Source organism: Entelurus aequoreus, linkage group LG28 (assembly GCF_033978785.1).
Source record: "Entelurus aequoreus isolate RoL-2023_Sb linkage group LG28, RoL_Eaeq_v1.1, whole genome shotgun sequence".
In the NCBI taxonomy this organism is placed as follows: Eukaryota; Metazoa; Chordata; class Actinopteri; order Syngnathiformes; family Syngnathidae; genus Entelurus; species Entelurus aequoreus.
In genome coordinates this window covers 17,702,376-17,729,381 of record NC_084758.1, presented here as the reverse complement: position 1 = coordinate 17,729,381, position 27,006 = coordinate 17,702,376, and the positions used below count along the sequence as shown (strand labels likewise).

The window sequence follows — 27,006 nt, the reverse complement described above, 5'->3', positions numbered from 1 at the left end:
CCATTAGATGGAGCTGCGCTAAAGGGAATGTCAACAAAACAAATAGTGATTGTACTGACACTTCTACTTGCTGCTCTCTGTTCAACAACCCACTGTTCGAGATTGTCCTCCAACTGTAGCCATCTCGCTTTGTTCCCTCGGAAACTCTGTATAGTCTTCTTTACTTGGCGCAGGTCATCATGTTGCTTCCTCCACTTCCGCACCATTGATTTGTTAATGTTAAATTCTCTCGCTGCTGCTCTATTCCCGTGTTCTACTGCGTGACTGATCGCCTTGAGTTTAAACTCTGCGTCGTAAGTGTGTCTCTTAATAGGAGCCATTTTTGGGTCTTTACATAAAGTTTAGGTCTCGCAACTACGGGACTTCATTTTCCCCCGTAGCAGAAGAAGTTATTCTTCTACGGTAAGCAGCCGCCGACTTCATTTTCCCCCGTAGAAGAAGAAGCGCTTCTTCTTCTACGGTAAGCAGCCGTAGAAAGGGGAAAATGAAGTCAGCGTAGTAACCGTAGCCGCGAGACCCGTTGTGGCTCAATATTGGTCCATATATAAGGCGCACCGGATTATAAGGCGCACTGTCAGCTTTTGAGGAAATTGGAGGTTTTTAGGTGCGTGATTGACGCCGAGATGAGCGGTCGCACCCTCTTTCGCTCCCGATCGGGAATCCAAACAACTGCTCGGATTATCCCACACTTCCTCCTTTTTCTACTGTGGATTACGGATTTATATTTTAAACCTCCTCGGATACTCTACCCTCTTGAAAATGAGAGTCGAGAACGCGAAATGGACATACACAGTGACTTTTATCTCCACGACAATATATCGGCGAAGCACCTTGGCTTCGGAGCTAACGTGTTAGCATCGTGCTTGTCTGCACATCGAGGCAGAAGAAACATGCCCCTGACTGGAAGGATAGACAGAAAGTCAATAATACTACTATTACTTCTACTATCAGGAGACACTGAACTCAACCCTGGACCTGCAACAACACGGTTAATGTTGTCCCGACTGGCGAAGACTAGCAATGCTACTGCTAGCGTCGCCATCGAAGCTAACTCGGCTACCGGCTCGTCTCAGCTCAAGCTCACCTGTGCTCCTGCGGTCGGCGGCTCGGCGGAGGACTTCGCCCCGTTCATCGACACGGTCGGAGGCTCGGCGGCGGCGGTGGAGGACGACCCAGTCATCAGAGAAGGCAGCGACTCAGCGGCGGTGAACGACGCGGCGGCTGCGGTGGACGGCGACCCAGACATCGGTGATTGCGGGGAACTGCACGAGATGGCGGGGGTCCACGCGACCTCTCCCCGGTCCCGGACGGCCGAGGACGCGCCATACACAGGATTTAGAGGCGCCTTTACACAAACATTTTCGTTATTCTCTTTCTCTTTGTCTTCAAAAAAGCCCGCCAAAAGGAAACCCAACCCATCCCCCAGCAACCCTACCTGGCCTCCTCCTCCCTCTCCCTCCCCTCCCCCTTTCTCTCCCTCCCCCTTCACCTGGAGGACGATCAATATGCCTCTCTCTCCTCTCTCTCCTTGCTCTTCAACTGCAACAGCAATAATAACCAACAATTTTTCTGGTCAGTACCACAACACAGCGGACTCTGATGCTCTTTTTGGTTCCAGTGGACTACACATCATCCACCTTAATGTGAACAGCCTCTCTGGAGCCAAACTCGACCAAATCAGAGAAATGTTCCTCAACACGAAGGTAAAAATCTTGTGTTTCTCTGAAACCAAATTTGATCAAAGTATTTCTGACTCAGAGATAGAAATACAAAACTTTTCGGTTATCAGAAAGGATAGGAATAAACACGGTGGGGGCGTTTGTATGTATATTCACCAGGATATTAAATACATAACTCGCACTGATCTTAACCACAATAACCTGGAATCTGTGTGGGCGGAAATCAAATTTAAAAATGCTAAGCCGGTACTAATAGGGACTGTTTATAGACCCCCTAATCAGAGTGATTTCTATGGGGCTTTGGAAGAATGCTTGGCGGGGACAGACAACATGGAGAAAATTATAACTGGGGATCTGAACACAGATATTCAACGCAAAGATGCGCCTGTCTTCAGATCCTTCAGCAAGTTTTGTAATCTGCACGGTCTTTCCCAGCTAATAGCGCTACCCACAAGGGTGTGTGATTCCACCCAATCAACCATAGATCTCATTCTCACTTCAGACCGGCCTAAAATAAAAAATAGTGGGGTCATGATCTGTGGTCTTAGCGACCACTATCTAACCTTCTGCACCCGTAAAATAGCTAAACCTAAAGCCAATGGCCACATAACAGCCCAATCCAGATCCCTCAAAAAATACTCCAATGACAATTTCAATTTAAAATTAGATGAGTGGGACTGGTCCCCTGTGCTCGCGAGCAACCTGGTCGATGTCGCTTGGGATCGCTTCAAAACGGCGTTCCTAAAGATACTAAATGACATGGCTCCCGTGAAAACAGTCAGGATCAAAGCCCGCTCGGAACCATGGATGAATCCGGACCTATTAGCTGCCATAAAAGACAGAGACAGGAAATACTCTGAATACCAAAAATGTAAAACAGAAGTAGATAAACAACCCAATAATATCAACCTCAAATTACTCCTTTCAACTCTCAAAAAGCAATGCAATAAATTAAGAAATAAGTCAACCAACCTGACTAAATCCTTAAAAAAAAATTACATTAACGACAAAATAGAGGAAAACACGAATAAGCCACGTGAGCTCTGGAAAATTCTCAACAACCAGCTTCCTGGTTGCAGCCAGAAACTTAAAACAAGACTCACCAACATCAGCATCAAGGAGGGTGACTCCCTCATTACAGACAAAATGGAGGTAGCTAGCAGACTTAACGCCTTTTTCACCAGCATAGCTGCAACTCTTGTCAACAAGCTGTCCCACCACTCTGGTCGCTTTGGTGTAGAACACATTAAAGCCTTCTACAGAAAGCTAGGAGTATCCAACAATGATTTCAAATTAGAAATGGTCACAGCTGATGAGGTGTTTAAAAAATTGAGCGCGCTCCACCCTAACAAGGCCACCGGCCTTGATAATATTCCCTCCAGATTCCTCAGGGACTCTGCCTCCATCATTGCCCCGATCATCACGCACATAATAAACCTATCAATTACACAAGGCCAAGTACCAAAAGATTTTAAGATAGCAAGAGTAACTCCCCTCTTTAAAAAAGGAAGCAAATTGGAACCTGGCAACTACCGACCTGTTTCTATTCTCAGCTCCATTTCGAAAGTAATGGAGAAAATAGTTTATGAACAGGTCGATAGTTACCTTGCCACTAATAAACTCATGTACAAATTCCAATCCGGCTTCAGAACTAACCACTCCACTGACACATGCCTTCTCTATCTGACCGACCACATCAAACATGAGGTGGACGCGGGCAAATACTGCGGCATGGTCATGCTGGACCTTCAGAAGGCCTTTGACACCGTTAACCATGCTATACTGTTGGATAAGCTCAGAGCAATCGGATTTAACAAAACCTCTTGGAGCTGGATGCAGTCTTACTTGGAGGGGAGGGAGCAGGTAGTAGAGGTGAACGGCACCGTGTCCCCCCCCCTCTCGGTGAGCTGTGGAGTCCCCCAAGGCAGTATATTGGGACCTTTACTGTTCCTAATATACATAAACGACATGTCATCGGCATGTGACTGTGAATTGTTTTTGTTTGCGGATGACTCTGCCCTGCTGGTATCCGGCAAGGACAAGTCACAGGTGGAGAAAATCCTCAGTGCTGAGCTCTGTAGAACTTGCACCTGGCTCGCTGACAACAAGCTATCCATCCACTTGGGTAAAACAGAATCCATCCTGTTTGGGTCCCACATCAAACTTAAGAGAGTCAATCACTTCACCATAAAAGTAGGTGACAGTGTCATCACCAGGAAAGATGAGGTCACCTACCTAGGTTCCATTCTAGAGGCTAACCTTTCCTGTGATAAAATGGCAACCAAGGTAATCAAAAAGGTTAACCAACGAACGAGATTTCTCTACAGAATTTCCTCTCTGGTCAACAAAAGCACCTTGAGGATTCTGGCGGGAACTCTCGTTCAACCCTTTTTCGATTACGCATGCATCTCCTGGTACCCTAGCACCTCCAAAACCCTCAAATCTAAACTCCAAACATCTCAGAACAAGCTAGTCAGGTTACTTCTAGACCTCCACCCCAGATCCCACCTCACTCCTACCCACTTCTCTAAAGTGGGCTGGCTCAAGGTGGAGGACAGAGTTAAACAACTTGCACTGAGCCTAGTCTATAAAATCCGCTACACCTCCCTGATACCGAAGTACATGTCAAACTACTTCCTTAACGTAAATGACCGCCATAACCACAACACCAGGGGGTGCTCCACTAACCACGTTAAACCCAGATTCCGAACTAACAAAGGTCTTAACTCATTCTCTTTCTATGCCACATCAATGTGGAATGCGCTCCCAACAGGTATAAAAGAAAGGGCATCTCTATCCTCCTTCAAAACCGCTATAAAAGTTCACCTCCAGGCAGCTACAACCCTAAACTAACACCCTCCCCGGATTGCTAATAATCAAATGTAAACAATCAAATGCAGATTCTTTTTCTTATGCCTTCTGATCTCTCTCTCTCTCTCTCTCTCTCTCTCTCTCTCTCTCTCTCTCTCTCTCTCTCTCTATGTCCACTACTTGATGTCCATATCCCCACCCCCCCACCACACCCCCCCTCCACACTCCTGATTGTAAATAATGTAAATAATTCAATGTGATTATCTTGTGTGATGACTGTATTATGATGATAGTATATATGATAGTATATATCTGTATCATGAATCAATTTAAGTGGACCCCGACTTAAACAAGTTGAAAAACTTATTCGGGTGTTACCATTTAGTGGTCAATTGTACGGAATATGTACTTCACTGTGCAACCTACTAATAAAAGTCTCAATCAATCAATCAAAAAGGTGCGCCTTATAGTGCGGAAAATACGGTACATACAGGTTTTGGAGCAACATATGTTGCCATCCAAGCAACGTTATCATGGACAGCAAGACAATGACAAGCCACGTGTTACATCAACGTGGCTTCATAGTAAAAGAGTGCGGGTACTAGACTGGCCTGCCTGTAGTCCAGACCTGTCTCCCATTGAAAATGTGTGGCGCATTATGAAGCCTAAAATACCACAACGGAGACCCCCGGACTGTTGAACAACTTAAGCTGTACATCAAGCAAGAATGGGAAAGACTTCCACCGGAAAATCTTCAAAAACTGGTCTCCTCAGTTCCCAAACGTTTACCGAGTGTTGTTAAAAGGAAAGGCTATGTAACACAGTGGTAAAAATGCCCCTGTGCCAACTTTTTAGCAAAGTGTTGCTGCCATTAAATTCTAAGTTAATGATTATTTGCAAAAAAGAAATAAATTTCTCAGTTGGAACATTAAATATATTGTCTTTGCAGTCTATTCAATTGAATATAAGTTGAAAAGGATTTGCAAATCATTGTATTCGGTTTGTATTTACCATTTACACAACGTGCCAACTTCACTGGTTTTGTATATATGTATCTATTTAGAAAAAAACAATAGTGATAAAAAGACCATTAAAGCAACAGACCGAGCGGTGAATTTTTCCATATGCACAGTATTATATTAATGAAACTCATCTGCATGAACAGCAGATTGAGTGCAAAAGTGGTACCTGGATAGTTGCCTCCTTCCAGGGAATCGTAGCTGTTGGGCACCGGAGACGCGCTGCCAGTGGTGGAAGATGACGTGTCGCCGCCTGAAAGCATCACAGTGAAACAACATGGGCGTTATTAAAAATGAACAAAAGGGAACAATAACCATGCAGGGAAATGAAAAGATGGAAAAGGGAGAAGTTTGAAGGATTGTCACATCTTAAACTATTGGAATTGGAATGTTATTGTTAGGCTTGCTTTTGATTTGTCACATAGTTGTGCATCTTTTGGAACCTCTCGGGTAAAAAGAAAGAAGAGGAACAATGAATGTATTCTTCTCAGATTATCTTTTCAAGAACAATCCTAAATGACAAGCGAAGAGAAGCTCCAATAATCCAATTAGCGGACCAGCAAATTTACTGTAGTGGATTATGTGCTCTGGGAAGCCATTGGGACGGCTAAACCTCTTGTAAGACTACTCCTGGAAGATTTAAAGCAAGAATATGCGTTTACTTGTATGTTATATATTAGCTGGTCGAAGGAATTGCATGAAATAAATTATTTCTATGAGTGAGAGTTGTATTTATCAACAAGTGTTCAGTTCTTTCCAATTTTTCCAAATGCCGGTTGAAGTCTCTTAGGGGGGAGAAAGATGAGTTGGTGAATATGGAGGTCAGCGGGAGGGAGAGGGAGTAGAGTAGAGAGAATGACGAACAAATGCTAACATTGAGGGGGTTTGGAAGCTTTGGGTGGGGATGGATTAGGTTTGTGGCGAGGAAAAGTCTAAACCAGACCTGCTTCCTCATCCTCATCATCATCCTCGTCGTCGTCATCCTCATCGTCCGAGCTGGAGGATGAGGGGCCCGCGGCCGGACCTGAGGCGGCGGCAGAGGCGGAGCTAGCTCCACTATTAGCAACATATCCATATTGGGCGCCTGCTAGACACGGGGGATGGGTGGCGAGGACATGGGCAGAAGACGAGTGGAAGTGATAATGCATTCAACTTCTTACGTGCAGCGTATATTTGGAGTCTTCACTTTAAAGTAGGGCTGGACGATCATGGCAAAAATAATCAAGATTATTTTGATTGATACTGTAGTCATGTATAATGACATGATTATTAATTCATTCAAAAACATGAGTATGTATTGTACCACCAAAACTCAAATTTAAATATAAATGAGTACCGTATTTTTCAGTGTATAAGTCGCTCCGGAGTATAAGTCGCACCGGCCAAAAATGCATAATAAAGAAGGGAAAAAACATATATAAGTCGCACTGGAGTATAAGTCGCATTTTTTGGGGAAATTTATTTGATAAAACCCAACACCAAGAATACACATTTGAAAGGCAATTTAAAATAAATAGAGAATAGTGAACAACAGGCTGAATAAGTGTACGTTATATGAGGCATAAATAACCAACTGAGAAGGTGCCTGGTATGTTAACGTAACATATTATAGTAAGAGTCATTCAAATAACTATAACATATAGAACATGCTATACGTTTACCAAACAATCTGTCACTCCTAATCGCTAAATCCCATGAAATCTTATACGTCTAGTCTCTTACGTGAATGAGCTAAATAATATTATTTGATATTTTACGGTAATGTGTTAATAATTTCACACATAAGTCGCTCCTGAGTATAAGTCGCACCCCCGGCCAAACTATGAAAAAAACTGCGACTTATAGTCCGAAAAATACGGTAACTAAAAAAACACATTGAGTAAAATATTAATAGGGGTAACAATACATAAATAACAATACTTAAATAATAGCAATATAAAAACAATAGAACTCTGTTTTACAGTTTTTAATTCCGTTGTTTACCTTTTACACTTATTTTACCACCATAAGGTTTGTGCTTTTGTGTCAAATAAAAGTGAATTAAAAAATGTTTTTGTTAATTAAATGCAAAAATTCTCACTTATTGGTGCAATACATTTTTGGACAATTTTGACCAGTATTTTAGGTCAAAGCATAGTAATTGTGTAAATGTATCAATAAGTGCTTTAAGTACATTATGCTTGTGTAAGGTACTTTTTTTAACCCTTTATTTTGTTAGCCGGTCAGAAAAGGATGTGGCGCACAGCGCTGTTATTGTGAAGGGAGGAAGTTTGCTGTGCTCAACTTGACCAGTAAGGAGACAATATGAGGCTGCAAAAAAAAAAGACCGCACCTCTCAAGTTGCAACTGCTGTTTGTACGTTGATCTTACATCGATGATGTTGTTCACAACAACACAGGCAGATGAGATGTGTTGTGGGTGTGGCTTATGATACCTCCGCATTGGTTCTTGATAACTGTCTGTGTGTGCGCGATTAGCGTTTGTTGTTGTGTCTTTTTTATTGCATTGCAAATTGACGCATGTAGAAAACGTTTAGCCTGCTGACTTTGGCTAAAATGATAGTTATTTTTCACACAACTGCACTTGTTAGCTAGCTAGCAAGGGTACAGACGTGCGACATCATGCCTTCGCTTTAAATGATGCTCGTGTATCACAATGTACTGCCATTAAAAACAAGGTCCGCTTTGCAAAATGAGCAAGGTACTCATGTCTTTAACAAGAATAGAAGGAAATGTTCCCACACTTTACATGTTATCACCGGCAATGTTTTTGCAAGCTTCCCCCCGGATAAACACAAATGATGACAAATTTTGTTCTCGACAATGTCGACTAATCGTTGCACCCCTAGTTCACAAATGACTAATTTAATCCCGTCGTCAATGAGGCCAGCAAAGTACTTGTATCGCCAAAAACTATCCTTTACGAACTATATGACCGCTCTGTTGTTAAATCGACGATGTCGTTCACAACAACACAAGCAGATGAGATGTGTTGTGGGTGTATGGGTTGTTCTTGCCAGCTTTAGCTTTGTAGTTTAGTCGCTGTTTCAAGGGGCTGTCTCGACATTGTTGTGTTAGGACGGAGAGAATGGTTGTGTTGGGGGAAAAAAATGATTATTTACAAAACCGATGTTCATTCTCCTCACAATGACAGCATTTCACTTACATTTATGTAAATTTCCCTGATATTCAGCGTTTAACAGCCAATTTAGTTTTATCGGCCAATTATGTGACTCCGTCCGTCCGCAGTCATATAAATGCAGAAATCAATTTTTACTTTTTTTGGGTTAAGTTTAACGGCCTACTGAAATGAATTTTTTTTATTTAAACGGGGATAGCAGATCCATTCTATGTGTCATACTTGATCATTTCGCGATATTGCCATATTTTTGCTGAAAGGATTTAGTAGAGAACATCGACGATAAAGTTCGCAACTTTTGGTCGCTGATAAAAAAAAGCCTTGCCTGTACCGGAAGTAGCGTGACGTCGCAGGTTGAAGGGCTCCTCACATTTCCCCATTGTTTACACCAGCAGCGAGAGCGATTCGGACCGAGAAAGCGACGATTACCCCATTAATTTGAGCGAGGATGAAAGATTTGTGGATGAGGAACGTGAGATTGAAGGACTAGAGTGCAGTGCAGGACGTATCTTTTTTCGCTCTGACCGTAACTTAGGTAAAAGGGCTCATTGGATTCCACACTTTCTCCTTTTTCTATTGTGGATCACGGATTTGTATTTTAAACCACCTCGGATACTATAACCTCTGGAAAATGAGAGTCGAGAACGCGAAATGGACATTCAGTGACTTTTATCTCCACTACAATACATCGGTGAAGCACTTTAGCTACGGAGCTAACGTGATAGCATCGTGCTTAAATTCAGATAGAAACAAAAGAAATAAGCCCCTGACTGGAAGGATAGACAGAAGATCAACAATACTACTATCAGGAGACACCGAACCAAACACTAGACCTGTAACCACACGGTTAATGCTGTGCCGCCTGTCGAAGCCTAGCAATGCTGTTGCTAACGACGCCATTGAAGCTAACTTAGCTACGGGACCTTGTCAGAGCTATGATAAAAACATTAGCGCTCCACCTACGCCAGCCCTCATCTGCTCATCAACACCCTTGCTCACCTGCGTTCCAGCGATCGACGGAGCGACGAAGGACTTTACCCGATCATCGATGCGGTCGGCGGCTAGCGTGTCTGCTATCCAACTCAAAGTCCTTCTGGTTGTGTTGCTGCAGCCAGCCGCTAATACACGGATCCCACTTACAGCTTTCTTCTTTGCAGTCTCCATTGTTCATTAAACAAATTGCAAAAGATTCACCAACACAGATGTCCAGAATACTGTGGAATTTTGCGATGAAAACAGAGCTGTTTGTATTGTGATACAATGTGTCCGAATACTTCCGTTTCAACCATTGACGTCACGCGCATACGTCATCATACATAGACGTTTTCAACCGGAAGTTCCCCGGGAAATTTAAAATTGCACTTTATAAGTTAACCCGGCCGTATTGGCATGTGTTGCAATGTTAAGATTTCATCATTGATATATAAACTATCAGACTGCGTGGTCGGTAGTAGTGGCTTTCAGTAGGCCTTTAATGAATAGTGATTAGGCATACTAACGCTCTGTCAAATAAGTAGAAACCATGGTGAGATCCCAGACTTTGAGTAGACTTGCTCTGTTTTTATTAATTCGCTCCTCATCTGTTTCACCGTCACAAGCTCCAGGAATTGCATGCACGCTGTGCGGCCCATTAAGCTTTTTTTAAAAAATTTTTATTATTAGATTTTCATGATCTTGAGAAGCCATAATCGAAATCAAAATCGGATGATTTGTCCAGCCTTACTTTAAAAAACCATATAGTGGTGGTGTGAATCAGGAAAGTAAACATTTGCCCCTTAAGATTATTGAATAAAGAGCATAGAGCTTTTAAAAAGGCATAAAAACAACATAAATAAATGTATATGAAGTACAATATTAAAGGAATACAGTGGGTACCTCGTATGATTACATTTCTGCTTTTTGGTTATTGAATGGCCAAACATTGCACGTAACAAACTACTCTTTTTGAATATTGTTCCGCAGAATCGAGTGAAAAACAACATACACTACCGTTCAAAAGTTTGGGGTCACCCAAACAATTTTGTGGAATAGCCTTCATTTCTAAGAACAAGAATAGACTGTCGAGTTTCAGATGAAAGTTCTCTTTTTCTGGCAATTTTGAGCGTTTAATTGACCCCACAAATGTGATGCTCCAAAAACTCAATCTGCTCAAGGGAAGGTCAGTTTTGTAGCTTCTGTAACGAGCTAAACTGTTTTCAGATGTGTGAACATGATTGCACAAGGGTTTTCTAATCATCAATTAGCCTTCTGAGCCAATGAGCAAACACATTGTACCATTAGAACACTGGAGTGATAGTTGCTGGAAATGGGCCTCTATACACCTATGTAGATATTGCACCAAATACCAGACATTTGCAGCTAGAATAGTCATTTACCACATTAGCAATGTATAGAGTGTATTTCTTTAAAGTTAAGACTAGTTTAAAGTTATCTTCATTGAAAAGTACAGTGCTTTTCCTTCAAAAATAAGGACATTTCAATGTGACCCCAAACTTTTAAACGGTAGTGTAAGTGTTAATTTCTCTTGCAAAATAAGCCATCATGGGGCCAAAAAAAGTTGCGAGTGCTAGCACTTTGACAAAGAAGTTGAGGAACACAATTGAATTATGAAGAGAACTTGTAGTAAAGTACACAGTTGGATGTCTTCTGCCCTACCCCCTCTCTGCTTTATCACCATTTTTACCAACAGGAGTCTTAAATAAAAGGTAAAGCTGATGTTAAATGTTTGTCTATTCATTTGATTTGTTATAATTTAATAAAAATGTAAATACATTATAATTCGAGGTGTGTGGAAAAAAAATAGATTTTTAGATGCATCGCAATTCGGACATGGACGATTATAGAATCGATTAGTAAACGTCAATAATCGATTTATTTATTGCAAATAAAGGAATGCAAACAGTTCTAAAATTTGTCTGACTTCAGCGAGCCACCTCACCAAGGGATCCGACCAGCTACTTTATTATATGGTCCAGTTTTGCACACAATTTTCATTACTTTCATAAATATGGGAAATGATTTAAATATTTTTTAATCCAAATGAATAGTTGTTTTTTTTCGTTTGCAAGTGATATACACTTATTTATCCATCCATCCATCCAATCCATTTTCTACCGCTTGTCCCTTTTGGGGTCACGGGGGTGCTGGAGCCTATCTCAGCTGCATTCAGGCGGAAGGCGGGGTACACCCTGGACAAGTCGCCACCTCATCACGAAAAGAAATTGAAAACTGCATCAATATACATAAATTAAAGATGCATCAATAATCAATTTTTAATCGAATCGTAGCGCCTTAATTGTAATCATAATCAAATTGAATCAAATCAAAGACTTAAACTTCTAATTCTAATAATTTATATGTACTTTACAATGTTTTTTGCATTCTATACGCATTCGCTTTAAAATTGTTTTGGGTGTTTGAAACAATTTCTTTGGATTTTCTTAATATACAATGTTGTTACCGTTTATTTCTTATGTGAAAAAATGCTTTGGTTTTCATACGATTCAGTCTTTGCAGGACTTTTTGCAACGGATAAATGCAAACCTTGGTACCACTGTATACACGTTTTTAATTGTCAGTAACAATACTACAACTGTACTTGCGTAAAAACACTGTAATAATAATAACAATAATAATGAAATTATAATCATCATTATTAATAACAGCAAACTGGTCGCCATTATTTCAAAAACATCGCCCTGTTAACACTCATATCAGCACATTTGAAGCGGAGGTAATAGTTAACATATGGAAATCAAAGTACACTTCAAGCACAACCACATACAGAAGAAAAAAAAAAGATAGCTTATAGTGTCTACTAATAAAGACACAATGATGGACAGTAAATGTGAGGGATCACGTTATGTCCATTTACCTTGATTGTGGCCCGGTGAAGAATGGACTGACGTAGAGGAGGTTCCTGAAGGCGGTCGCTCTCCGTTCGCACTCCCGCCGAAGGAGTCGTAGTTGAGAGAGGCCTGGTGGTCGTAGTGTTGGTGGGCTGTTTGTAAACAGACAGCAGGACTTAACAGTAGGGCTGGGCGATATGGACGAAAAAGTATATATCAATATATTTTTGCTTAAACTCAATATTCGATATATATCTTGATTTATATTTCTGTGAAAGTATACATTTTATATTCATTTTTGAGCGAGATTCACTGAAATTGAAGTGAATGACAACTGTACTTTAAACAGCCAGTGGCACTTTTATTAACCCAGTTAGTCAAGATGGGTATTAACTAGAGATGTCCGATAATATCGGACTGACGATATTATCGGCCGATAAATGCTTTAAAACGTAATATCGGAAATGATCGGTATCGGTTTCAAAAAGTAAAATTTATGACTTTTTAAAACGCCGCTGTGTACACGGACGTAGGGAGAAGTACAGAGCGACAATAAACCTTAAAGGCACTGCCTTTGCGTGCCGGCCCAGTCACATAATATCTACGGCTTTTCACACACACAAGTGAATGCAATGCATACTTGATCAACAGCCATACAGGTCACACTGAGGGTGAGCGTATAAACAACTTTAACACTGTTACAAATGTGCGCCACACTGTGAACCCACACCAAACAAGAATGACAAACACATTTCGGGAGAACATCCGCACCGTAACACAACAGAACAAATACCCAGAACCCCTTGCAGCACTAACTCTTCCGGGACGCTACAATATACAACCCCCACTGCCCCCTACCCAAAACCCTGCCCACCTCAACCCCGTCCACCTCAACCTCCTCATGCTCTCTCAGGGAGAGCATGTCCCAAATTCCAAGCTGCTGTTTTGAGGCATGTTAAAAAAAAAAAAAATGCACTTTGTGACTTCAATAATAAATATGGCAGTGCCATGTTGGCATTTTTTTCCATAACTTGAGTTGATTTATTTTGGAAAACCTTGTTACATTGTTTAATGCATCCAGCGGGGCATCACAACAAAATTAGGCATAATAATGTGTTAATTCCACAACTGTATATATCTGTATCGGTTGATATCGGAATCGGTAATTAAGAGTTGGACAATATCGGAATATCGGCAAAAAAGCCATTATCGGACATCTCTAGTATCAACAGCACAGAAAAGAAACGGTTTAAGTAGCACAGAATTACATAACATAAATAAAATCGAAAAATATTATTTCTACGTAAAATAAATAACATAGCTGTGCAAATAATACGACATGTATCAAACTCTGATAAAAATTGCATTTGCAGGCAGGCACTTTTTAATTCCCAGTCGACGATGTAATGGACTGTTACACTGTTCTGTGGTCCTGCTAGAAGTGGTCAGCGCCAAGTAAGTGACTTTACTTAATTGTGTGGCTATGATCTTCCTCACTTCGTCGTACATTTTGCTTGAATTCCTCCCACCTCCAAAGACATGCACCTGGGGATAGGTTGATTGGCAACACTCATTTGGCCCTAGTGTGTGAATGTGAGTGTGAATGTTGTCTATCTGTGTTGGCCCTGTGTTGAGGTGGCGACTTGTCCGGGGTGTACCCCGCCTACCGCCTGAATGCAGCTGAGATAGGCTCCAGCGACCCCTCGCGAACCCGAAAGGGACAAGCGGTAGAAAATGGATGGATGGATTCTCCTTTCTCTTCTCAGACTCTCTCGTCGTCATTTGGGATGTCTGTAGTGATTTCCCTTCCTGGTTCGATGACCGGCCCTATCTTGCCTCTGATTGGCCTGTCCCTAATGTTTTGCCCTAGTCTTAAGCAATCGTGAGTCATCATTTTTAACCAACCAAGCAATCATTGATTTTACCCGTATATTTTGTCCACTGCCTTTGGAGTTGCACTAGTCCAATTCTCTTTCTCTTCTCCCTCGCTCGTCTTTTGTAGCATGTAGCTTAGCTAATCGATACATGGGTCTAAAAATAGCTAAGCTATGGAAATCGCTATTTGTATAAAAAGTGGCAACGCTACTGCCAAGCTACTGGGACATGTAGTTAAGCTACGTAGCTTCGATTTTTAAGTTAATTCTTTTTAATTTGAAAATCGTATTTTCTACAACTGAAGTCATAAACCGGAATGGATTATCAACATTTCTCACTGGCAGTCATCGAGGGCGGACACTCCCCTTTCCTCTCCCGCTTGCTTCTTTGTCTTGTCTTAACTTTTTTGTTGCCTCTTTTTGCACTGCTCTCCAAAAAAAGGAGTGCACCGCTCGGCCGCAAACCAGCAGTGACTTCACTATAAAAGTGGGTGACATTGTTATCACCAGGAAAGATGAGGTCACCTACCTAGGTTCCATTCTAGAGGCTAATCTTTCCTGTGATAAAATGGCAACCAAGGTAATCAAAAAGGTCAACCAACGAACAAGATTTCTCTACAGAATCTTCTCTCTGGTCAACAAAAGCACCATGAAGATTCTAGCGGGAACTCTCAATCAACCATTTTTCGATTACGCATGCACCTCCTGGTACCCCAGCACCTCCAAAACCCTCAAATCAAGACTCCAAACATCCCCGAACAAGCTAGTCAGGTTACTTCTAGACCTCCACCCCAGATCACACCTAACTCCTACCCACTTCTCCAAAGTGGGCTAGCTCAGGGTGGAGGACAGAATAAAACAACTTGTACTGAGCCTAGTCTATAAAATTCGCTACACCTCCCTGATACTAGGGGTGTAACGGTACGTGTATTTGTATCGAACCGTTTCGGTACGGGGGTTTCGGTTCAGTTTGGAGGTGTACCGAACGAGTTTCTAAGCTAGAGTCTTAACAAGCTGCTTTGCTTCTTCTGCCTTTGTCTCAGCACCCAGCATTGTCCCACCCACACAACCATCTGATTGGTAGACACAAAGCGGTAACAGCCAATCAGCAGTGCGGTAACAGCCAATCAGCAGTGCGTATTCAGAGCGCATGTAGTCAGCGCTTCAGCGTCGAGCAGATAGGTGTTTAGCAGGTGAGCATAAGGCAGCGTACTCTCCCCAAATGTTAATAAACACCTCCCAGTCAACTACTAGTAACATCACTATGAGCCCGTTGACCTTCTAGAAACTTAAACTGCAGCTCAGCTCGCTCGCAGTCCTGGCTTGAGGTGAAGGCTAATTAGCTTGTGGTGTAACGTTAGCTCATTTTGCGGTGTGTGCGTGTGTGTGTGTAGTCTCTCCTATTGCTATTGTACTATTTTTTCAGCTATAGTTACATTAATCATTAGTAATGCAGCAGCCTAGTTTTGAATGGCAGGGTCCCTGCTATCACATGTTGATAAAAATATAACATTTACATAATAAACATCAACTACAGGCTTCCCAAATGCTGTAATAAATTAAGCATGATGAGTTGACTTGAAACTGTTTAATGTTGCACTTTTTATATGTAGAAGAAAAGTTTTGTCATTTTATTTAATCTGAGCAACAACTTGAGGCAGTTTAATGTTGATTAACGTGGGCAGAATTATTATAGTGTTCCCAATGTTAAAAGGATATAGCCATTGTTTACAAATTTGGTAAATAAATAACCAAAAAATGTATATTTTGTTGTTTTCTTACTGTACCGAAAATGAACCGAACCGTGACCTCTGAACCGAAGTACGTACCGAACCGAAATTTTTGTGTACCGTTACACCCCTACCTGATACCAAAGTACATGTCAAACTACTTCCAGAACGTAAATGACCGCCATAACCACAACACCAGGGGGAGCTCCACAAACCACGTTAAACCCAGATTCCGATCTAACAAAGGTCTTAACTCATTCTCCTTCTATGCCACATCAATATGGAATGCACTCCCGACAGGTGTAAAAAAAAGTGCATCTCAATGCTCCTTCAAAACCGCACTAAAAGAACACCTCCTGGCAACTACAACCCTAGACTAACCCCGTCCCCCCTCCACATCCCACCTCCCCGGATTGTAAATAATCAAATGTACCGTATTTCCTTGAATTGGCGCCGGGAATATAGTATTCGCCTGCCTAGAATTACAGCCGGGTCAAACTCGTTTCGCAAAATAATTAGCGCATGCTTGGCACTTCCGCCGGGTCAAATATGAGTCATTAAATGACTCCCGCCTCCAGGTGGTAGAGGGCGCTAGTGGTCCTTCTTGCGACTACCAGTACTGCAGGAGACAGGTACTGCAGAAGAAGACAACAAGCAGCAAGCATGCAGCAATTGTTTGCTTGCACTTTTAACATGGAGGATTACATATCTAAAATAAAACCGTTTTATAAACTGGACTTTCAATCGAAGCAGGAGGTAATAATTAAAGGAATATCTCCAGAGACTTTTAAAATTGAAGAAAGATGAGAAAGACTGCCTTTGATCAGAAGCAGCTGCACATGGACCCATCTACAAGTAAAGGTAAGATCATAATAACGTTTTTTTTATTAAATGTGTTTTTAATGATAAGGTATGCGCCGGAGTGAGAAGAGGTTTTAAAATAATTAGAGCATGCTTGCTCATTCCGCATGGTTTTGGTAACCGCAGGAGTGAGAAGAGGTTTTAAATTAATTAGCGCCCCTGCGGCTATTCAAGGAAATACGGTATATACTTGTTCTTATGCTGTCTGAGCTCACTATGTTCACCGCTCGCTGTACATATCCTACCAAGTGAGACCTACACTGTTTCAATGTCCATTTCTCTGATGATAAAATTGTTGATGACTGAAGTATGCTGATAGCAACCCGATCTAGCCCCCCCACCCCCCAACTCCTCCACATCCCACCCCCCGGATTGTAAATAATTCAATGTATATACTCTGATGATTAACTTGTGTGATGACTGTATTAAGCTGATAGTATATATTTGTACCATGAATTGATTAACGTGCAAGTTGAAAAACTTATTCGGGTGTTACCATTTGGTGGTCAATTGTACGGAATATGTACTGTATTGTGCCATCTACTAATAAAAGTTTCAATCAATCAATCAATGTTGTTGACCCAGTCTCAACGCGTCAGTTTTAGGAAGTCGAGCACTGCTGCAGACCTCCGTTCCTCGTCAACTCATTTGTGCAGCATTATTCGGCATGGAAACAGGAGTTCAGAACATATTCACAAGAAGGAAAGACTACATGAAATCTTACCTGTGCTTCCTTGACCATTCTGTGTTGGAGGGGCTACGCTGTACCCAGGATGCAATGCTGCTGGTGTGGATCCCTGCAGGGGGCCGCTGTACTGCGTCAGCCCGGGTGTGGCGGCGGTCTGCGTGGAGGTGAGAGTGCCGTACTGGCTCGTACCTGCCGCGGACGGGTAGGAAACAATGGGGTAGGTGGGGGCCCCGGGTCCGCTGGGTGGGGCCGGTAACAACGTGGGCTGCTGCTGCTGGCACTGAGCTGGGGGCGCGTGGTATGAAGGCTGTCCATAGTAGCTACCTGGAGTGGGGTAGGGCGGATGGTGCTGCTGGAATGGCGGCGGGGCGTAGTGGGCGACGGGCGCCGAGGAGTGCATGGCTGCGGCGCTGGAGCGGGGCGCTACATGGTGCTGCTGATGGTGGTTCTGGTAGTAGTAATTAGCACTGTGGGCATTGTTCGTGACGGGGGCTTTGCTTGGTAAGTCTGAAGGGATGACGGAGTAGCCCTGTTGCTGAGGGGGGGCGCCATAGTAAGCTGTGTTTGAATATGTGGCCGTGTAGTTCTGAACTGGACCTGGAAATAGAGAATTACATTTAGCAAACACATATGCGGCTCATTTATTGTTATCAGTCGTCCTTAATACTGTATTTTCCGAGCCATAGGACGCAACGGATTATAAGGCGCACTGCAGATGAATGGTCTGTTTTTGTTTTTTTAAAAGCTTTTTTCATATATAAGGCGCACCAGATTATAGGGCGCATTAAAGGAGTCATATTATTTAATTTTTTTTCTAAATGTAAAAGACTTCCTTGTGGTCAACATAACATGTAATGGTGGTTCTTTGGTCAAACTGTTGCATGGATTATGTTTTACAGATCATCTTCAAGCCGCATTCTGACAGTCGCTTCCGGATTCATTCATTCATTATTCCTACATTGTTGATATAAATTATTGTTACAGTGTAATAATTATTGTTACCTGTGCTAATGCCACTATGATACAACATCTGTATTATAATCCTTGAACAAAGTAAGAGTGGAACTCATGTGAATAATCACTGAATGGAGAACTGGGGGTGGGATTAAATAAATTATCTTCTTCCCACTCCCTTTCAGGCAAAACTGGACAATCATGCATTACATACTATTCATTACCTTTGAACTATATTGATTTATATTATTATGTGTTGTCAACTTTGTACTTTTTTATGTCATTGCCTGAAATAAATAAATAAATGAAAAAAAAAAAAAAAAGATTCGCTGTTTTGTGGGCGGTCTTATTTACGTGGCTCGCAGCGTCTTCTCCCCGTCATCTTTGTTGTAGCGGTGTAGCGTGCAAGGACGGGAGTGGAAGAAGTGTCAAAAGATGGCGCTAACTGTTTTAATGACATTCAGACTTTACTTCAGTCAATAACGGAGCAACATCTCCTCATCCGGAAACAACAACCCCCGGAACTCAATAATAACTAAAGTTCCTTGGGTAAATAATGTAAACTCACTACACCGGTATGTTTTAGCGCTTTCATGGCAAGTTTACACTACTTTATATTAGAAAAATGGCAACAGCAGAGGACGAATATCCCATAACAAGAAGATAGAGAAAAAGAAGCTTATCGACTACGGTGTCTGCACGGACTACAAAGGCGGACGCGCGCAATTTTTCAGGATTAATGCAGATACCAAATACAGATCAGCAGGTACCAGGAGGTTAAGAAAAGTTGCTTTTGGATAATATTGCGAAACAAAACACCAGATAATATGTCTTACCTTATACACACACCCTAATAATACTTGTATGTTTAGTTTAGTTTATTATTTCTTCGGTCAATGGTCAACAAAATAAACAAACAGTTTTACATAAACAAACAGATGTACATTCATAAACAAACAGTTGTACATTCATAAATACAAAATAAAAAATGTTGCAGACCGAAGGGGTTGAGGCTGAAGGTGAATACTTATTGCGCCTAACCCTATAAACAAAGTCAAGTACGGTGCGGCTTCCTAGCTTACCAAAGTCGTACTAAAACATTTTGATAGATTTTTGAGCGCTGTGTGTAATGTTCTATATTTTCAATGGAACATATAAAATGTTGGCGTTGTTTACCTGAGTCATATTGCCATCATAGTGCAGTCTACACGTATCTCTTATGTTTGACTGCCATTTACTGGTCACACTAATCATTACACCATGTACCAAATAAAATTGCTTCGAGGTCGGTAAGCAAAACCAGAATTATTCCGTACATTAGGCGCACCGGGTTATAAGGCGCACTGTCGAGTTTTGAGAGAAAAAAAATGATTTTAAGTGCGCATTATAGTCCGGAAATTACGGTAGTTGCTGTCTAAGGTTGTCCCGATACCAGTTTTTGGTACCGATACCAAAAAAAATATTTAGACACTTTTCAAAATAAAAGGGACCAAAAAAATAATTGGCTTTGTTCATTTTAACAGAAAAGATTCAACAGAAACAAACTGCCGCTGCTAACTGCAGAAGTTAACAAATATCTGAAACCCTTGCTGACGTCACATGTTGCTCGGCAACAGACACCGCCTTTTAAAGGCGCACACACGCATGCACACGCTGCTCTCATAAACGTTGCTAGACAAGTCTTTGTGAGTTGTTTCTTTTATTGCCTTGTTGTTGATTTGTCATCGAAAGTATTTGTCTCATTCTAGGCCTGTCCTCTATGTTCTCAGCAAGAACCGCTTTTATTCTCACCCTGAGTGAACACGGTTTAGGTCTTCTTTGGTAATGGCTGCAGCAGGACATCTGGACCTTGGGTCATATTCACAGCCCACTTTTGGGAGTTGAGCTTCCTACTTCGGCACAGTTGATAAATAGAGCATTATCTCCTAATGGCGCAAACATCAATGTCCTTTGGGGGCTAGCCCCTTCTTCCACAAGATATGTGACAACAACACAGTGGTGCTGTGCGATATTACGATATATGTCGTAACACAAAAAATTGTACGATATATTTCTTTATTCTTAAGTCGTCATTTCAATATCTGGTCTTCGGCCTATGTACAAACCCCAAAACCAGTGAAGTTGGCACTATGCAAAGCAAAAGCCATTTATCAACAACACCCAGAAAATGCTGACGGCTTCGCTGGGCACAAGCTCATCTTAGATGGACTGATGCAAACACCATAATAATACTCCTATGTGGAAGCACATCAAGCGGTGCGGCTTCATAGCTTACCAAAGTCGTACTAAAACATTTTGATAGATTTTTGAGCGCCGTGTGTAATGTTCTATATTTTCAATGGAACATATACAATGTTGGTGGTGTTTACTTGAGTCATATTGCCATCATATTGCAGTCCACACGTATCTCTTATGCTTGACTGCCATCTGCTGGTCACACTTATTACACCATGTCCCAAATAAAATTTCTTCGAGGTCGGTAAGCAAAACCAGAATTATTCCGTACACTAGGCGCACCGGGTTATAAGGCGCAGTGTCGAGTTTTGAGATAAAAAAACATTTTAAGTGTGCCTTATAGTCGGAAAATACGGTATATCAAATATGTTATCGGACGCATTTTATATTGATATCGATTATGTGTCTATTGCAATATACATTGATTATTGTTTTATCGGCCAGGCTCTAAGCCAGGCCAAATATCAATTAATCAAGCACTTCAAACAAGGCTTCCTCCTGTCGGTTTAAAGACACTTAACTGAAAGTTTTTTGCATTTGCTTTTTACTTGAAACACTGTTCTTTGTACTTTGGAAAATACCTTTTTGTGGGAACTTAAATGCAAACCACTACCATGTTTTCTGGGACTGCTCCGCCATAAAGGATTATTGGAAAGAGATACACCAAGCTCTACAGGATATTTTCAAATGTGAAGTACCCCTTTAAAGTAAGACTCTGTTTTTCGGACATGTACCTCAGGACTGGCTGAAAAAAAGATACACACTTAATGAATATCCTACTAGTGGCCTGTAAAAAAGACCATCACTAGGAAATGGATATCCCAGGAGAGCCCAACATTGAAGCAAAGGATGGAAATCACAATGGACATCTATAAAATTGACTGCTTTTATTAATTATAAATTGGAGAAATGTACTTAATACTGGACAAGATCACGGGTACAAGCGGCCGAAATAAGCTTCCTCTGCCGGGTGGCTCCCTTAGAGATAGGGTGAGAAGCTCTGTCATCCGGGAGGAACTCAAAGTAAAGCCGCTGCTCCTCCACATGGAGAGGAGCCAGATGAGGTGGTTCGGGCATCTGGTCAGGATGCCACCCGAACGCCTCCCTAGGGAGGTGTTTCGGGCACATCCGACCGAGGAAGACCCAGGACACGTAGGGAAGACTATGTCTCCCGGCTGGCCTGGGAACGCCTCGGGATCCCCCGGGAGGAGCTGGACGAAATGGCTGGGGAGAGGGAAGTCTGGGCTTCCCTGCTTAGACTGGTGCCCCCGCGACCCGACCTCGGATAAGCGGAAGAAGATGGATACTTAATACTGGGACAATTGGGTCAATTATGTCACGCCCCATAAGCCTGATTTTAATTTTTCGAATTAGTGATTGTACTGTTTAAAAAAAATAAAAATAAATGACTACTCTATATATGTCTATATATATATTTTTTTAAATTATTATTATTTACTATTTGTTTATATTCATTTGTTTTATTTCTGATTATTCTTATTATTATTTATTTATTTTACTTGTTTTTCTTTACTTAATTGATTCATCTGTAAATATTATTATTTTGTTTTCTTGCTGTTTCTTTATTTTGGGGTCGGGGGGCATCACTGGGATATAAACAAAAACATATTTTGACATTTAGGGCAGACAACAAATATATGATGTTTGATGTCTGGATGCCAATAAAAATTAAATGAAAAAAGAAAGAAAATACCTTTTTGTATAAACCCCGTTTCCATATGAGTTAGGAAATTGTGTTAGATGTAAATATAAACGGAATACAATGATTTGCAAATCCTTTTCAACCCATATTCAATTGAATGCACTACGAAGACAACATATTTGATGTTCAAACTCATAAACTTTATTTTTTTTTGCAAATAATAATTAACTTAGAATTTCATGGCTACAACACGTGCCAAAGTAGTTTGGAAAGGGCATGTTCACCACTGTGTTACATGGCCTTTCCTTTTAACAACACTCAGTAAACGTTTGGGAACTGAGGAGACACATTTTTGAAGCTTCTCAGGTGGAATTCTTTCCCATTCTTGCTTGATGTACAGCTTAAGTTGTTCAACAGTCCGGGGGTCTCCGTAGTGTTATTTTAGGCTTCATAATGCGCCACACATTTTCAATGGGAGACAGGTCTGGACTACAGGCAGGCCAGTCTAGTACCCGCACTCTTTTACTATGAAGCCACGTTGATGTAACACGTGGCTTGGCATTGTCTTGCTGAAATAAGCAGGGGCGTCCATGGTAACGTTGCTTGGATGGCAACATATTGTTGAGAAAGGTTTTTCTTAAACTGTTCAACAATTTGCTCACGCATTTGTTGACAAAGTGGTGACCCTCGTCTCATCCTTGTTTGTGAATGACTGAGCATTTCATGGAATCTACTTTTATACCCAATCATGGCACCCACCTGTTCACAATTTGCCTGTTCACCTGTGGGATGTTCCAAATAAGTGTTTGATGAGCATTCCTAAACTTTATCAGTATTTATTGCCACCTTTCCCAACTTCTTTGTCACGTGTTGCTGGCATGAAATTCTAAAGTTAATGATTATTTGCACAAAAAAAAAAGTTTATCAGTTTGAACATCAAATATGTTGTCTTTGTAGTATATTCAACTGAATATGGGTTGAAAAGGATTTGCAAATCATTGTATTCCGTTTATATTTACATCTAACACAATTTCCCAACTCATATGGAAACGGGGTTTGAAGTAATACATAGGATTAAAGATTTGAGCATTAGGTTTGTGTATATCAACAGTAAGGGTGTTTATTCATAACATATGTAGCACTTAGTAAAAAACTAAGGCATGTATTATAAGTCTTTTTTTTTTTAGACAGAACTGCAATAATATCGTGACAATATCGTACCGTGATATTTTGATATCGTCCTACTCTATGAGCTTAGCTGCAGCTGTTTGCTCAGTAGGGCAGTGTAATTATGTTAGTGACACACGTCGACAATGAGTTGTTTTGGGCACGCGTGGATATCGTCTCGAAGGGAAACAATTGCGATATTATGAAATAACGTACCGCGATGTGTTACACTCATTACTGACCCATCTATGCTGGGCTAATGCAAGCTACTCTGATTGGTTCGCTTAGTCCAGCTAAACCGACAAGTATCATGTTGCTGTTGTTGCCAATGTAGAGTTAAGCTGCAAATAAAAGGTACATGAAGGGACAAACGGTAAAAACAAGCCTTTAGCATTAGCATGCTAAAGCCCAGCGAGCTGGCTAACATCATCCGGCCTACTTTTACCCTTCTGGCGGTGGGCAGCAGCTCCACCATTCGGCGTCGGCTTCTGGCTGTGGCCGAAGGCGCCGTTCACGTTGGTGAAGCCCGGCGCAGACATCACTTCGGCGGCTCCGTCACAGTGTCACCGTCACGGCAGACCCCCCGCCGGTAAGCCCCCCAAGCTCCGGTGTTCCGACCCTAGCAAGGCAGGATGTTCCTCTTAGGTGCGTTCAGTTGGCATCGGATTTGAAAGCCTCACGAGTCCAAAGCAGCGAACAAGAATGCCGTTGGATGTTGGAAGTCCGACTGTCAGCGAACGCACCGCCAATTTCCAAGATGGCCACAGTACCACCTGTCTCCCTGTCACAGTCAAAAGTAAACGAAAGTAGTACACATATATTTTGTGGCGTATTTTAAATAATAATTCAGTCAGATGGATGTATAATACTCTGTATAGGAATGATATATTTTGTGTATTTTAGTCTTGAAGTAAATGCAACGCTCCTTGTGACGTCATTATTGGTTGGTAACGACAACCACAGTCTTCAAGTGTATCAATATTAAGTATTTTATGTTCTTTGTGTTCTTTAATGTTTCCCTTTTGTTTTATCTTATTTTTGTGGACATTCTGAATCTGCACCGATAATTTCGTAATTTCTCCCGTGTGGGATAATCAATCAATCAATCAATGTTTATTTATATAGCCCTAAATCACAAGTGTCTCAAAGGGCTATAAATAAGGTATATCCTCTCCTATCATTTTTTAAATTTTATTTGTTTATATTTATAGACCTTTATTTATATTATGCAACATTTACATACAATCAATACATAATAATAAACAAAACAAGTACAGAAATAGTGCAAAACAGCGCCAGGGGGTTGTAACTCAATAAAGTAACTAAAACAGAATGCAAAATAAATATATGTAACAAAGTGTAAAGGCCATAGGTGCACACAAGTTCCGTAAATAATCCAAATTTGCAGCACAGCATCACAGTTTTCATATCCTCTCCTATCCTATGGTCGTCTTTGTTTACATAAATCTGTCTTAAAGCGGCTAAGTGACGTCATTTTTACTGATACCCTCGGCCTCGTTTACACAATGCTGCCATCTTCTGGACGTTAGTCCACATTACAACTGCTAGAATCACAAATGCTCGTCAAGTATCAATCGAGGCGCTTTTTGAAATCACACATGTAAATAGAATGGCCAAAGACAACAAAAGATATATATAAAAAACAAACAAATTAATATACAGGCCTATATATAAATATATATATATAGTTGAGCCTATATGCAGGATTCCAGAGAAGAATGCGATAATGTTTAAAAACGAAAGTTGTATTATCCTTTAGCGACCTCTGCTGGTTAATAGATAAATGACAGTTTCAGCTACCACATACACTACTATTGTAATCAATCAATCAATCAATAACAAACATATTCTCATTTTAATAGAACAATGTAATGTAACAACATATTATGCCATATAGTATCATGTAATCTCCTCTCTGAGTGGTAGAGGAGTTCGAGTGTCCTAATGATCCTAGAAGCTATGTTGTCTGGGGGACTTTTATGCCCTCTGGTAAGGTCTCCCAAGACAAACAGGTGCCAGGTGAGGTACCAGACAAAGAACAGCTCAAAGACCTCTATGAAAAGACACAAAGAAGGATTATAATTCCCTTTCTCGGACGCGGATCACCGGGGCCTCCCATCTGGAGCCGGGCCTGGTGGTGGGGCTTGATGGCGGGCCTGTGCCCATGGGGCCCGGCTGGGCACTGCCCGAAGAGGCAACATGGGTCCACACTCCAATGGGTTTCACCACTCATAGAGGTCGGGTGCCTTGTGAGCTGGCAGGGCCCTTGGCGGTCCGAAACTTGGCTACAGAAGCTACTTAGGACGTGGAAGGTCACCTCGCTGAGGGGGAAGGGGCCTGAGCTGGTGTGCAAGGTGGAGAAGTTCAGGCTTGATCTAGTGGGACTCACTTTAACGCACAGCAAGGGCACTTTTGTACTGGTCGCAGAACTGTGGACCAGCTCTGTACTCTCGGCAGGGTCCTGGAGGGTGCTGAGTTTACTCAACCAGTCTACATGTGCTTTGTGGACTTGGAGAAGGCATTCAACTGTGTCCCTCGGGAAGTCCTGTGGGGAGTACTCAAGAGAAGTGAAGTAGTCAACAGTTGAGAAAGAGGCTTTAGCCCAGTGGTTCTTAACCTTGTTGGAGGTACTGAACCCCACAAGTTTCATATGCGCATTCACCGAACCCTTCTTTAGTGAAAAATATATACCTGTATATATATATAAAAATGTTTTGTTTTTTTTCAAATTCAAGACAAAGTTTTATGTTTTTGGTAACACTTTAGTATGGGGAACATATTCTAAGTAACAAAGACTTAATTTAGATTTTTTTGGACACTAGGGGAACATATTTTAAGTAATAAAGACTTAATTTAGAGTTATTTGGTTAGGTTTGAGGTTAGGGCGAGGGTTAGAGGGTTGGGGTTATATTAAGGCCGTGCCAAATAAGGCATTAATAAGTACTTAATAATGACTAGTTAGGAGCCAATATGTTACTAATTTGCATGTTAATAAGCAACTAATTAATGGTGAATATGTTCCCCATACTAAAGTGTTACCTTGTTTTTTTACTGGTGCACAAAATGAACCGTGCATGAACATCACCTTGTTCAAAGAACAAAACCAACACAGTGCATAAACTCACAACAAATTACACACCTGCAAATCAGTCTGACTTCTGCTGTTGCCGTATCCGTAATAGGGAGAAGTTTTTATTTACACGATGAGTCGGGTGTGTTTTGACCTCCGGCGAACCCCTGAGGCCGACTCACCGAACCCCTAGGGTTCGATCGAACCCAGGTTAAGAACCACTGTTCTAGCCATTAAATGAGCCTTGG

The 27,006-nt window shown here is 41.4% G+C and overlaps 1 protein-coding gene across 5 annotated transcripts in view; it reads right to left on the bottom strand.

Annotated features, from left to right (window-relative positions):
- sec24b (SEC24 homolog B, COPII coat complex component) overlaps positions 1–27,006 on the bottom strand; it is a 125,872-nt gene that overhangs the window by 26,943 nt on the left and 71,923 nt on the right. The window contains exons 1-5 of one of the 5 annotated variants that reach the window (XM_062040040.1): positions 24,107–24,366; positions 17,685–18,245; positions 12,522–12,647; positions 6,453–6,593; positions 5,679–5,762 (exon numbers count right to left, since the gene is read on the bottom strand). In XM_062040040.1, coding sequence (XP_061896024.1) covers positions 5,679–5,762; positions 6,453–6,593; positions 12,522–12,647; positions 17,685–18,245; positions 24,107–24,206 — 1,012 coding nt within the window. In that variant the 5' untranslated portion in view covers positions 24,207–24,366. Of the gene's footprint in view, positions 1–5,678; positions 5,763–6,452; positions 6,597–12,521; positions 12,648–17,684; positions 18,246–24,106; positions 24,367–27,006 lie in introns of those variants that run through there. The other 4 variants (XM_062040039.1, XM_062040041.1, XM_062040042.1 and 1 more) reach the window with 4 other exon arrangements.